Raw genomic sequence first — 12,173 nt, 5'->3', positions numbered from 1 at the left:
GGCAGCTGCAAGGAAGATGTAGGAGAGGGGAAAGGCGGGTAGAGCTTGTTTGGGGGACTTCAGCTTGAAGCCCTACAGAGTAGTGAGGTGAGGATAGATGGTACTTACTTGGAAATACTATCTTGGATTCTTAAGAGTGATGGGAGTAGAGATAAAAATTTGGGAGGAAAGATCTAAGGAAGAAACCTCAGGGAATATTAACATTCCAAGAGAAGGCAAAAAAAGAAGTCTGAGAGTGTCTGTGGAGTCTTAAGGGAATATCAAGTAGAGTTCCATCAGAAGAGTTTTAGATGCCATAGGAAGAGTGAGGACTGCAATTAGGAGTTTTTATTTTTATTTATTTTATTTTATTTTTAAAAAGATTTTATTTATTTATTTGACAGAGAGCACGAGAGAGAGGGAGCGAGCACAAGCAGGGGGAATGGCAGGCAGAGGGAGAGGGAGAAGCAGGTTCCCAGCCAAGCAGGAAGTCTGACTCGGAGCTTGATCCCACGAACCTGGGGATCATGACCTGAGCCAAAGGCAGATGCTCAACCGACTGGGCCACCCAGGTGCCCGCAATTAGGAGTTTTTAGGTCAGCAAATTCAGGAGAGTTGGGGATGAGATATAGTGTTGGAGGAGGAACAGAATAGATGAGTAGTTGAAAGTGTGAAGGCCCAGTGTGTATTTTCCCAAAAAAGAAATAATTAAGGGGGAAAAATTAGCCAAGTCACTGGAGTTATTTATAGAAATTGTGCATGTTGCATCCAGTGAATTTATTATGATATCCTTGAACTTTGTATATTCTCTTCCAATAATAATAGGGCCCAACAAGTATGATGGCCTACTTGATTGTTTCTGGGCTACTCCTAACTCGACTTAGAAGACCCATTGGTAAAATGACAATAACTGAGCAAAAGTATGAGGGAGAGTATAGATTCGTTAATTCCCGGCTCATCACAAACAGGTAAGAAGAAATGTATTAAATTTGGCTGTACTAAAAATTTGTTTTTATGGATATTGATGTCATATAAGTTAACTCCAAAAAGTCTGGAAGGCACTGTTACAAAATTGTGTGTGTGTGTGTGTGTGTGTGTGTATTTACCTCTTTTGAATAATACATTATGAAAAATACCAGTTTTATAAAGTAGTAATCTTCAGCATTTCTCTTTTTCTTAACTGTGTAGTATCCCTGGTTCACCTCTTCATCTCTTTGATTGACTAATTTTCTGTTAATTTCACTTTAAACACACTCAAAATACAATTCAAATTCAAGTTTACTTATAATACTTTTTCAAAGAAAATTCTGTCGGGGCGCCTGGATGGCTCAGTCGTTGAGCGTCTGCCTTCGGCTCAGGTCATGATCCCAGGATCCTGGGATCGAGCCCCGCATCAGGCTCCCTGCTAGACGGGAAGCCTGCTTCTCCCTCTCCCACTCCCCCTGTTTGTGTTGCCTCTCTCTCTGTGTCTCTGTCAGATAAAATAAAAAAAGAAAATTCTGTCTCTGTTTATCCACAAATACTTTTATTTTGAGACTGTGTATGCTCAGTAATTCAGTCTCACTGCATGTGTGTCTACCTATTTTCCAGATAGTTTCCAAAATGGGAAGAAAAAGTAGTAGGCTTTGGAGCCAGCCTGACTAGTTTCAAAATCTGCCTCCTCCACTTATCAATTATATATTATATGACTTCTGGCAAGTTATAGCTTTACTTTACTTGTTTATAATAGAGAATATAGGACTATTGTGAGGATTAAATATGGAATACATACAAAGCTTCCAGCATAGGTTTTGATATGTAGTAGGTACTCAGTAAATTTTCTCATGTATTGATCTGTAAACTTTAAGTCATTTTGAGGGTCCTAATCTTTATTTAGTACCCTAAAGCATTTACAAAATTACTTAGAAGATTACTCTTTTAACAGTTCCTTCTTCCTTTATTTCCTTTCTTTATTTTTAGCAATATAAGTTGCTAAAATGGTACCAGTTTTAAATAGGGTTTTGTGCTGTAGGGAGGTGGAGGAGTAGACGGTTGAGTGGAGAGGTGATTTGCCAAGTGAATGAAAGATGGTATCAGCTAGAATGCTTTCTTTTGCAAGAAACAGGAAACCCTGACTCGGGTAGCTTAACAATAAAGACATTTACTACTTGACATAAGAACTCTTAAGATAGCCCCATTCCAGGCACAACATGATCAGGGCTCTGGCTCTTTGATGTTCTCTTGGCTCAGCCTTCCTTTGTATGTTGCCCCTTTCCTCAGCCTAATTTTTCTTATGATCACAAGATGGCAAAAGCAATTTCAGATCTCACTAGTCTTCCTCCCCTATAAAAAGCCCAGAAATAAAAACAGGCCATCTCTTCAAGAGAGCAGGCAACTTTCCCAGAAGCCCCACCCCTGACTTTGTTTCACCTCTCATTGGCCAGAATGATCACTTGCCCATGCCTTAAGCAATCACAGGCAAGTGATTGGCTTAGACCAAATGGAACTCATTCCTCGTAGATGGGGTTGAGGCCATTCCTAAACCATTTGGGTGCATAGGAAGGGATAGATGGGTAACTAAGAAAATTGGAGTTCTCTTACATAGGAAGAAGGATGTGGAAGAGAATCAGTGATGAATAGGCAGCTAGAGTATTCTGGGTTGTTTTTGCCCTTTCAGGTTTTAGATTGGGGCTAAAATGAGTCAGAATTAGAATGCTCATCTCATCTTCCTCCATAGGCTTAAACATGCAGAGGAGGTAGAAGGAAGTGAGAAAAGTAATTATAGGTATAGAATTGTTTCTTAAACTGGAATTGTGATACTCTGGGGCTCTGTGTTGTTGTGTCAAGGAAATGGTGAAACACAGGTCGAACATGATTCATCTTTATACAAAGTTAATTTTGTTTGAAGGGGTTGAGGCAAGAGCTACCTTGTTTTTATAATGGAAAAAAATGCAGGTACATTTTGGAGTAGAATATAAAATTCACATACATTTTTAAGGGGAAAAAAGAGGCTTTAAAGAAATAATGGGTGTTTATCGAAGGCTTTTTAACTGTACCCTCTAGACTCCTATGTAAATCTTTACTTTGCTGTTAGAGTTACTTTTCTGGGAATTTTACATCGTATTGAATAGGGAGTGGAAAGACTAGACTCTAGAATCAGATGTGAGTTACAATCTCAGCTGCTTGACTAGCTAGCTGTATGACTTTGACAGACTTGTCTTAATACACTGAACCTTTCTTCATCTGTAAGAATGCCCCCTTTCTTCTAGTCAAGATTCTTGTGGCCCTTATGGACCCATTCAGGCCAGCTCAAGAAAAGGGGAGTTGTTGTGAGGATATGGTGGGATTCCCAGCATAAGAACGACTGTGCAGCCGGGGCTCCTGAAGCTGGCACTGTGAACTCGTTCAGACTTGGTTTGCTTTTGAGTCTTTCAGAGGCTGTATGGCATGGCATCACTCCGTAGCTTCTCTTAGCTGTGGTGTTCTCCTCTCCCTCCTGGGGTCTGTACTCCCATTTGTCATCTATAATGGCTGTCCCAGCCCTGCCTTCCTAATGTCATAGCAACTTCCTTCTTATTTCTTATTAAAGAAATTCAATTAATTAAATTTCTGAGAACTAGCCCAGCACATCTTTTCCAGCCAGGCTCTATATATGGCATACACAACATGTGGCTGCTGTGCAGTCTGTGATCCTGTTAGGTGTGTATTTCTGTGCCCTCTGATCAGCTGAGCTAGGAGCAGGGTCTCAAGTACAGGACTGTGGCCACACGCACCCATTAAGCTTAAGTGTCCATTTAAATAAAATATTGTCATAAAATAACTGTATTTCAATGATTTTTCAGGCACTGATAATATTAAAATTACTTACTAAATTATTTTCTTTAATAGTGAAGAAATTGCCTTTTACAATGGGAATAAGAGAGAAAAGCAGACAATCCATTCGGTCTTCCGAAAACTGGTAAGATAGCATGCTTGAGGCTCATGTATTTATGGAAAGATTTAATTTTTTGGCCTATGCTGATCTGTATCTATATCTATCTATATAGGTATATATTTTTAATCTTTAAGATACTTATTTTTAAGTAACTATGAAGTATTTTTGTACTGTATTTTCATAAAAAATAAAAGAATAAAAACTATCCTATCAATATATTAAGCTTCCCAGTTACAAATATAGGTTGATTTATTAAAATAATTGTCAGTGTATTTTTAGAGATTGCTTAGATGTTTTATTTAGTGATAAATTCTTTTGTTTCTGTAGGATTCTTGAAGATACTATGATGGTTATTATTTAAAGTAGGGGTCAGCAAACTATTTCTATAAAAGACAAGATAGTACATATGTAGTTCAGGCTTTTTCAGACCTTATGGTCTGTATTGACAAAAGTAGCCATATACTCTGTGTAAATAAGTGGGTGTAGCTATGTTCCAATAATACTTTTTTATAAAAATAAATGGCAGCCTGGGATTTGGACTGTGGGCCATTGTTTGTTGACCCTTGATTTAGAGTTAAAAACATTGTTTCTTGCCTGATGAATCACAGACCTGTACCCCTGAAACAAATAATACCTTATATGTTAATAAAAAAAAAAACAACAAAAATTGTTTCTTGTAGAAACTATACATATATCAGTTTTTATTTTCTTGCCAATTGGAAAATTTGAATTCAAGTAATTTTATTACTTCATTTAAAAGATATTGAGTGCCATCTAGATGCCTGTGCTTGTTCCAGGTGCTAGTAATAATAGTGGTGGACATGGTGTACAAAATCCTGCCTCTAAGGAGCTTACATTTTAGTGGAAGCTTGTGAAATTAATTTAAAATTAATCCTGCCTCTAAGGAGCTTACATTTTAGTGGAAGCTTGTGAAATTAAATTTAAAATTAAATATATATTGAGGTGATTTAAAAAGCTTAAAGAAATAGTCATTTTAAATGATTTCAGGGGTGCCTGGGTGGCTCAATTGAGCGTCTAACTCTTGGTTTTGGCTCAGGTCACGATCTCATGAGTTGTGGGATTGAGCAGCACATCTGGGCTCCGTGTTCAAGAGGGAGTCTGCTTGAAGATTCTCTCCCTCTGCTCCTCCCCCCCACTCACATATGCTCATGTTCTCTCTGTCTCTCCCTCTTCCTCCCTAAAATAAATAAGTAAATCTTAAAAAAAAAATAATTTTAGAAATTGGATTTTTGTCTTATTTAGATTTAACATGACTGAACTTTGATTGTGCTCACTGATAAAATGCATTTAAGGTTTTTCCAGGGAACTGCTGTTCATCAAGCTTGCTGATGAACATGGCTTGCTTATTCTTATCCATTAGATTTTAGGTCCAAAGTTAACAACTTATTGTGGCCTTGCTTTCTCTGGTTAGTCTGTCTGAAATGGCCTCCACCAGTTACTTCCCAATTTAATGATCTGTTTCCTTAAAAAATGTATTGCAATTTATATTTATCTTATTTGTTTCCTAGTTTGTCTCTTTCATTAAAATGTAAATTTCATGAGCTCAGGGACCTTGTCTGTTTTATTCATTGTTGTGTCTCCAGCATTGAGCACAGCATGTAACACATGGCATTCATTGAATAAATGTTGCAGTCATTGTGCTTTTGCAAAAGATTGTAAGAGGAAGCCACCCTGTACTCAGGAAACTCACATTTTAGTGGAGGAGACAAAAAAACAACAACTGAATATTTTATATGATTCTGGGTAGTAATGAATTCTATGACCAAAAATAAAATGGGATGAAATGGTACAGTATGATGGGGAGGTTGCATAGCTATTTTAGGTAGGATGGCAAGAAGGTCTTTCTTGAGGAGGTGACGTTTTATCGGAAACCCACATGGAATGAGGGAGTTAGTCACAAAATAGAACTGTCTAGGACAGCAGCAATATTCCTGGCAGAGGGAACAACAAGAGGAAAACCTTAAGGCAGTTTGAGAAACCAATATTTCTGGAGCTCAGTGAGAAGGAATAACATAGAAGCAGATGAAGTTTAGGATAGAGCCCAGTACCAGATCATGCAGGGCCTTGAATAATCTGATAGATGGAAAAGTTGAGAACATTGAAAAGGCAGAATATAAAACATTTTTAGACTTGTAATTTTGAGGTAGTGCGTGCTTGATTAAAGCTGCAAACTAGGGCTGAACAGCATTGATGACATTAGCACTTGGTTCAGATCGAGTGTAGTAAGATTCTTGGGGAAAGCAGAGACCAGATGTCTCCAACTAAAGCAAAGCACTGAGTGCCAATCTAGACAGCTAGTGTTTTACCTAAATTAGCTCATCCTTCTGTTTTATTGTTGTTGTTTTGATTATTGATCAGTTTTAGTATTTATGTATCTGATAGTATTGTGAATACAGTATTATATACAAATGATACCACATTAACATTTAAATGTAATTTCCATTCTGTTTGCATAAAAATGGTTTCATAAAGTATTTGGCATCTGCTCTGTGATAAGTATTGTGCATGAAATGTAATGTACAGTATAATCAGAAACCATAGGCAATATTTGTGGAATCAATAAATTATATAATTTTTTAATTTTCAGTAAGTATTTGTGGAATAAATAAATCATGCAGTTTTTTATTTTCAGGGTAGATTCATATTTTTACATACACATAAAATATAAATTTTTTTGTATTTGCTTTCTGCCAGGTGGAACATCTCCATAATTTCATTTTGTTTCGGTTTTCTATGGGCTTCATTGATAGCATAGTTGCCAAATGTAAGTATGCTTTAAAAGAGATAGTGGAATGAAATTTGCGGAGAAAGCGAAGTATTGTTAATGTTTAAATCTTAACGTTTTGTTTCAGATCTTGCCACTGTTGTTGGTTACCTAGTTGTAAGTCGTCCTTTCCTAGATTTGTCTCATCCTCGACATCTCAAGAGTACACATTCAGAACTTCTAGAGGTAAAGTATTAGTAATCAGAGTCATAATAAATTGAAATTTAAATATAAAAACAAATAAAAGCTAGTTTTTAGTCTTAGAAATGTAAGTGAAAACTAGTATTTATTTCTCTTTAAGGATTACTACCAAAGTGGAAGAATGCTTTTGCGAATGTCTCAAGCTCTGGGTCGGATAGTTTTGGCTGGCCGTGAAATGACTAGATTGGCTGGGTAAGTAAGATTAGTAATACTGAGCAATTGCAGAAAATAAGTTTTAAAAATATGTTATACTTAATGATTGTGCCCAGTTGAGGTTAAGGTAAGGGGCAACTGAAGCCCCATTTCCTATTCCTGCAAGTTGATTTTGATAGGAAAATTAAGGAAGGTTTTTCTCTGAGAGGGAGCTTTTCATGTTTCCTTAAGAGAGCTGTTTTGAGTCTTCAACCAGGTTAGTGGTTCTCAAGCTGTCTGCTCCATGGACACTAGTATTCGGTAAGTTAGAAAATGTTAAGTCAGGGCAGTCTTTTCTTAATTCATGGAAAATTAGGTTAATGAATAGAATTTTTGTATTTGAACTTTTTTGTCCTCCACTGTAAGATAAAGATGAAGTTGATTTTAATGGGGAAAGAAGTGAAAAGTCACCTTGTGGTATCTGTAGATGCAATTGCAAATATGGTCATTCTGTCTAGTAAAATTGTTCTTAGACTGTAACGTGGAATTAAGTATTTCAGTATTTTAAGCTCTAGTACAAAGGGCTTGATGTGGCATAAAAAAACACCATAATGTAAAAAGTACATCTGAAGAAATTGGATCGCTTCTGATCCTTCCCAGACCTGTGACTCTTGCGCATATTTCTTCTTTATTCCTCCTCTTCCATGGCAGTTTAGGTCTTCATGGCAAGATGGAGGAGATTGTCAACTACTATGAGGAGTCTCTTTCTCTTGAGAATGCGAACATTCTTCCTACTTGTTAATAACTTTTCTTAGGCCTTTACGGTTCGTGGTAGATGGGGTGCTTCTGTTCCTTCAGGAGGTTTCTGCTTGATTTTCACAGAAAAGTTCTCTTTTGTTTCTTTGATGTAGATTGCTTTCTCTTTGACCATCATGTTATTTTTATTTCCTCGATGTCTTGGCATTAGTTTTGATTTCTCTCTATTGCCACAGTGATTTCTTTCTAATAGTAAGAACACGTCATCTTTTCTCCCATTTCGGAGTAGGAAAGAGAAGAATCCTCCATGTTTGCAGGGAGGTAGCAGACATTTGGCATATACGTAATAAATGCCTTCCTCACACATGAAGGCTAACTTTATACTTGGCTGTCTCTCACTCCAGGAGGAACTTGGTCCACACTTCCTATGTCTGAGGAATGTACTAATACTAGTCCTTGTGTAGTATCTACTAGAAACCTTAAAATTCTAGTGGCAAACAACCTTCTTGACTCACCTGTTAATGAAGTAATTATCTGTTGAGGTGGAGATCCTATGAAACCTCTTCCTTTATCCTCATGTTCCTGCTCTCCTACTGAAACATGATAATAAAGCATGCATACACTATCACTCATACTTTATGATGATGAGACTTCTTTAGATTATTTCATTTAAATTAAATTGTAATTTTAGAAATTTCAGTTAAGTTTGAATAAAAGTTTTAAACTTACACAGGGTGCTATATGTCAGTTACATCTCAAATAAATAACAAAAATAATAGTAAAAGATATGATGGCCTTTGGAGTTTTCATTATGACTTTTTTTTTTAATTTCAGTTTTACTGCTCGGATTACAGAATTAATGCAAGTACTGAAGGATTTAAATCAAGGCAAATATGAGCGCACAATGGTCTCGCAACAGGAAAGGGGTAAATATGAATGCACTAGGTCACATAGTTTAAGTTTTGGCTGACGTAATGTGATGCTCTGATACTTATTTTCCACTTAAGGTATTGAAGAAGGAGCACAAGTTATTCCCTTGATACCTGGTGCTGGAGAAATCATCAATGCTGATAACATTATAAAGTATGTATAGGAAAAGTTCTTTAGCACCATAAACATTTGTTAAACTGTATAGTAGCGTTCTCGTTCAGCTATGTTTGCTTAGTGTTTAATATAAAATTGTAATTTTTTATCAATTTCCTCTGTAGATTTGATCATGTTCCTTTAGCAACGCCAAATGGAGATATCTTGATCCGAGACCTTAATTTTGAAGTAAGTTATTAAATGATTATATATAAGCTTAGATCAGATTTAAAATGTGAAATGAAAAACTTGTCTGAATATGTAAAATAACTGTAAGGCTTAACTTAGTCTCTGAATCCACAAAATTCTTTTAAAAAATAATAAGTCTTTGAAACACTTAGAAATCTATCTTTCTTAATTGTTAGGACTTTCAAGTTTCAGATATTTACTATCAAAAAATCTTTTGCAAATAAAGTCTGTCACAAAAAAGCCATAGAAGATATAGTTGATTGTAATCTCTGGTGGGAAATGAAAATTTAAACATGCAATGTAGTTTTAGTCTATGTTGAAAAAGATTAGGGTTAGGTATTGTTTTGACTGTGCAGGAGGATCTGTCCCTATACAAACCAAATATAGACTCTGTTCTCACTGAAAACTGTAGGAGAGCAGCACAGTAGCACTGTGGTAACATCTCATGCCAAGTGAGGAGTGATGCTGATTCAGTATAGTCTTGTAATCAAATGGGAATATGGCAGACCCAATTAAAAAAAAAAAGCAAAAGAGGAGTATTTCTGTATGATTTGTAAGACACTCCCAGGCCTAAGGGTTACTGTTAGGATATATGTCTATTATGACTTTATAAATAGTTCCGATCAGAAAATCTTGATAATTGGTAACAGATTCCTACCACATAGGCTGTCTCCCCAAGTCTAGAACCCACTAGATACCACTTTAGAACAACACTGTCCAGAACTGTTTGCAGTGATGGAAATGTTCTCTGTTTGCTTTGTCCAATATAGTAGCCACACTTGAAATTTAATTTTAATAAATTAGATCTTAAATAGCTACACGTGACTGACTAGTGGCTACCGTATGGGATGGCACAGCTCTAGAATTCCTCCTCTCTCCATGCCTATACTACGTATGTGACCTTCTATAATTTGTGTTGTATGCAAAGATTCTTTTCAATTGCTTTCACTTTAAGAATGTTGTCTTATAATTTATAAAATAAGTATAATTATTGATTTGTTTTTAAATTTTTATAATCTTAGGCAAGCCTTCAATTTTGTTATTCTTAGTAATGTATATTTTTTAAGTACATGTCCACTTTCTTTTTAAGGCACTATAAAAATAAAAAATGTTAGTTAAGCAAAGTACTTTGAACTTATTTGACAATGAGTATTATATATTGCCATATTTATCTTCAAGCCAGGAAATACAAGAATACGTAGAGAAAATGTAAATATAGTTGGTAAATATTGAGTGACTCCAAGTATTCCAGAAGTGTTGTCTCATTTAACTCTAGGTACTCTAGTTAGTTTGGTGTGCAACCTTGGCACAGTAGGTAGCCACCCCACCAGACGATTTCAAGATAAAGCAGAGCTCAGAACCCCATCTGTGTTAGATTTTCAGTAGCTCCCTTATTGCCATTACCCCAGGGGAAAAAGGGCCTGGGATTTCTCTTGGCCTCTTGGCCCTTTCTCCCACTTTCCCTCACTTTGTCTTTATGCAGAAATAGGTTCCACTAGCAATACAGATGTATACATAGATTAAGCATAGTGAGAAGGGGTTCTTCGGGATCTGTATGTACACATACATGGAAGAGATAGAGGAGGAAAAAAGATGGCGGAGGAGGAGGGGACCCTGTTTCAACTGGTCCCCTGAATTGAGCTGGATATCTACCAGACCATTCTGAACACCCACGAAATCAGGCTGAGATGTAAGAAGATATATCTGGATCTCTACAAACAGAATATCTCCGGCGGTTGGTCTCGAGGTATGAAGCAGGGAGCAGTGATTCTGCGGGCAGATATCAGAAGATAAACAGAAGGGGCAGGGAGCCCCTGTGAACTTACACCATGAAGGCGAAAGTCTCCTGCTTTGGGGACCGGGCACAGACTCACAGATGGACTGGTAGCGGCAGGGAAAGGACTTTAGGGCAGCTCCCCAGACTGAAACCTGGAGCTATGGGTTTGTGCGTGTGAACTGGGGGTGGCTGGTGGTTTTAGAAGCACGAAGGGCAGAGACGTGCCCGGCCCTGGGAGTGGCAGCTGGGAGCGCTGCTGAGGGGTGCACAACCCACGAGGCTGCGGTTTATAGCAGCACAGACAGAAATGGAGATAGTGTGGCCTGGAGAGCTCACTGAAGAACAGACTGCGATCTCTGTGTTCTGACACAGAGATTTGGATGCAGTCACTTCTGCTCTGACTCTTGGAAGAGATGCAGAAAGCTGCCAGAGAACAGAAGCCCCCCAAAACAGTTTTCACTGAGCACCCCCCCAGGGGGCAGGGGGCAGGCAAACCCTGCCCAAACAGGGTTGCCTGAGTAACAGCATGGCAGGCCCCTCCCCCAGAAGACAGGCTGGAAGAACAAGAGGCCGACAACCCTAAGGTCCCTATAAAACAGGTGCATCTTGCTTGGGTTGTGGTCAATACTTTGGACTCTACATTCCCTCAACCACCCCTCAACAGAATGACTAAGAGGAGGAACCCCCAACAAAAGAAAGACTCAAGAGACTGTGGCTCCTGCCACAGAACTAATGGATATGGATATAACCAAGATGTTAGAAATAAACTTCAGAGTAACAATTATGAAGGTGATATCTAGGCTTGAGAAAAATATTAACAACAATATAGAATATCTGAGGGCAGAAATGAGCTCTAATCAGGCCAAACTTAAAAATGCTATGAATGAAATGCAGTCTAAACTGGATACTTTGACTGCCAGGGTAAATGAGGCATAAGAACGAATTAATGAGCTAGAGGAAAAGATGATAGAAAAGAAGGAAACTGAGGCAGCATGGGAAGAACAAATGAAAACCCAAGGGATCAAACTGAGAGAGATTAGTGACTCAATGAAATGTTCCGATATCAGAATTATTGGGATTCCTGAGGGGGTGGAGGGAGAGAGAGGTCTAGAAGTTATATTTGAGTAAATCGTAGCTGAGAACTTCCCTAATCTGGGGAAGGAAACAAGCTTTCATGTCCAAGAGGCAGAGAGGACCCCTCCCAAGATCAATGAGAACAGACCGACACCATGACACATAATAGTACAATTCGCAAATCTTAGATCCAAAGAAACAATCTTGAAAGCAGCAAGGGGGAAGAGATTTCTTACGTACGGAGGGAGGAACATCAGAATAACATCAGACCTGTCCACAGAGAC

The 12,173-nt window shown here is 37.8% G+C and overlaps 1 protein-coding gene across 1 annotated transcript in view; it reads left to right on the top strand.

Annotated features, from left to right (window-relative positions):
• ABCD3 (ATP binding cassette subfamily D member 3) overlaps nt 1–12,173 on the top strand; it is a 76,818-nt gene that overhangs the window by 43,362 nt on the left and 21,283 nt on the right. Inside the window, exons 9-16 of the mRNA XM_032423252.1 lie at nt 805–947; nt 3,847–3,916; nt 6,608–6,677; nt 6,766–6,863; nt 6,979–7,070; nt 8,601–8,692; nt 8,774–8,849; nt 8,975–9,038. Coding sequence (XP_032279143.1) covers nt 805–947; nt 3,847–3,916; nt 6,608–6,677; nt 6,766–6,863; nt 6,979–7,070; nt 8,601–8,692; nt 8,774–8,849; nt 8,975–9,038 — 705 coding nt within the window. The remainder of the gene's footprint in view (nt 1–804; nt 948–3,846; nt 3,917–6,607; nt 6,678–6,765; nt 6,864–6,978; nt 7,071–8,600; nt 8,693–8,773; nt 8,850–8,974; nt 9,039–12,173) is intronic.

This window comes from Phoca vitulina, unplaced genomic scaffold (genome assembly GCF_004348235.1).
Source record: "Phoca vitulina isolate PV1807 unplaced genomic scaffold, GSC_HSeal_1.0 scaffold2, whole genome shotgun sequence".
Lineage (NCBI taxonomy): Eukaryota > Metazoa > Chordata > Mammalia > Carnivora > Phocidae > Phoca > Phoca vitulina.
Note: the sequence above shows the minus strand (reverse complement) of the source record. Positions and strands in the feature narration are given on the sequence as shown.